The sequence below is a fragment of the Pundamilia nyererei genome, unplaced genomic scaffold (assembly GCF_000239375.1).
Source record: "Pundamilia nyererei isolate P.nyererei 1_Seehausen unplaced genomic scaffold, PunNye1.0 scaffold00001, whole genome shotgun sequence".
NCBI classification, from domain to species: Eukaryota; Metazoa; Chordata; class Actinopteri; order Cichliformes; family Cichlidae; genus Pundamilia; species Pundamilia nyererei.
The window spans coordinates 11,339,807-11,341,751 of NW_005187402.1; the positions used below are offsets into that span (position 1 = coordinate 11,339,807).

Consider the following 1,945-nt stretch of genomic DNA (forward strand, 5'->3'; position numbering starts at 1 on the left):
TGAAATTGATCAAACATAATTTAGCAAATATTTAATGTTTTACCAGAAAGGGTAAATTTTGTAATAATGAGATTATTAAGAGTTCAAAAGTTAACTTAAAGGTTAACATTATGTGATTTTACTCTAGTCTTGTCTCTCTTTTTGTTTCCCTTTTTTTCTGTGTGTCAAGTCTTTTGTCTCTGTGTTCTCTACCCATCTTATTCAAATATTTACTTATTTGAAACTTTACAAAATTTCTGAAATAAAGAAAAGCAAACCCGTACTTGAGAGTCCACATGAATCAAAACAGAAATCAGAAACAAACAGAAAAGGGACAAAGAAAATACATCATCAATTTAAAAAGGGTTTTGTAATTTTTCATTTTTGAAGTTTATGGTTTTAATGTTGTTTCATGGCAACACTACACATGGTGATAAATGACATTCACACTATGCTGTTGACTCACATGTGTCTGAACTTCATAGATTTTCACATTAATGTTCCTGTTCTGAAGTTGAGTAAAATGTCTCAGGCCATCCTCCTCTTTAAAAAAACAAAAACAAAATCAAATCGCCCGAATCTTCTGAGACAAAAATCCTTGTTTAAAGCTTAGTGAAACTAAATGTTTCAGATGTTTGAATTAAAAAAATTGACTTGACTGATTCCACCTTTACCAAGTTCAGATTACATTCACAACCTTTGTAATCAAAGCTTCCACAAATAAAAATGCAGAAAACCCTCACAGCTTAATTCAGCATGAGGTGCTTAAGTGAGGAACATAATTTGCCAAGAATATAAACAAAAATGTGTTGTTTTGTCAAATTTCAGTTGATAAAAGGTGAAACTAGGTGTTGGTGTAAGTTGCAGAACTCATTTCAATCATCAGAACTATCATCGGAGAATCATCAGAGTCCTCTGGATCTCCTCGTTTGCGGGACAGCAGAGACTTCAGCTTTTTCCATGTGCCATCGCTGCAGGCAGTTTGATTAAAGGGTGTTATACTGTATTTTTGTGAGTTAAATCATATAGATTTTCAAAACCATGTTAAATTTCAAGTTCTTGAACTCATTCATAATAGTAAATTACCTTGAATGAACAACTGTTCATTCAAGGTAACAGGTAACTGTTTATTTTCCATCTAAATCGAAGGTTTGAAGGGTATATTTACCACTATCATTCCTGCTCAGGTTATTGATCCTAAATCTTCCATTACTGGGAATAAAAAGAGACCTACTTTGTATTATACTATAAAGAACCTTATTACACAGTCACTACAACCACAATTCACTCACAAAGTTACACTAACAATGAACGTTATTCATAACTAATTTATTAACTAAGTAAAAAAAATAAGTCACACAAACTCTCCAGTTCAGTCTAAAACAAACACTGTACATGTTTGTTTGTTTAAAAAAAATGAAAACTACAGGAGTGGAATCATGACTGATGACACAACATTGTCACTATTTCTTAATTTGTATGTAGAGTTCAGTTAGTCAGTTGCTAAGCTTTTAAATGGGAAATACCATAATAACAAAACATGATATCCATAAAACATGAAAAAATTATATAAACTAAAAACTTCTTATTCATTCTAAACCAACAAGAATTACCTTGAATTAACAACTGTAAAGTCCATTTCCTTGATGATGTTCCACTTGAATCAAAAGTTTAAAGGCTATGATTACCGCTGTCATTCCTGTTCACTTTCTTGATCTTAAATCTTCCATTGCATTGATAAAGGAGAGATCTATGTGATGTGGAGTTAAAAATACCCCTTTCTCGCTCACATCCAGTATATTTAATGAATTCTTTAACAATTGGTATCTAGGTATTTCTGAGGAGCTCTACCAGAAAATCATCAAGAAGAATTTCAGGACATGCTCAGAAATACGACAAGTCCACCTCTGAATGGCTCAATAAATAAATATTTTATATATATATCTATATCTATATATCTATATAT

The 1,945-nt window shown here is 31.4% G+C and overlaps 1 protein-coding gene across 1 annotated transcript in view; it reads right to left on the bottom strand.

The window, feature by feature from the left end:
• Positions 1–348: 348 nt before the first annotated feature.
• Positions 349–1,945, bottom strand: part of LOC102195425 (uncharacterized) — an 8,854-nt gene continuing 7,257 nt past the window's right edge. Inside the window, exon 7 of the mRNA XM_013913901.1 lies at positions 349–950. Coding sequence (XP_013769355.1) covers positions 824–950 — 127 coding nt within the window. The 3' untranslated portion in view covers positions 349–823. The remainder of the gene's footprint in view (positions 951–1,945) is intronic.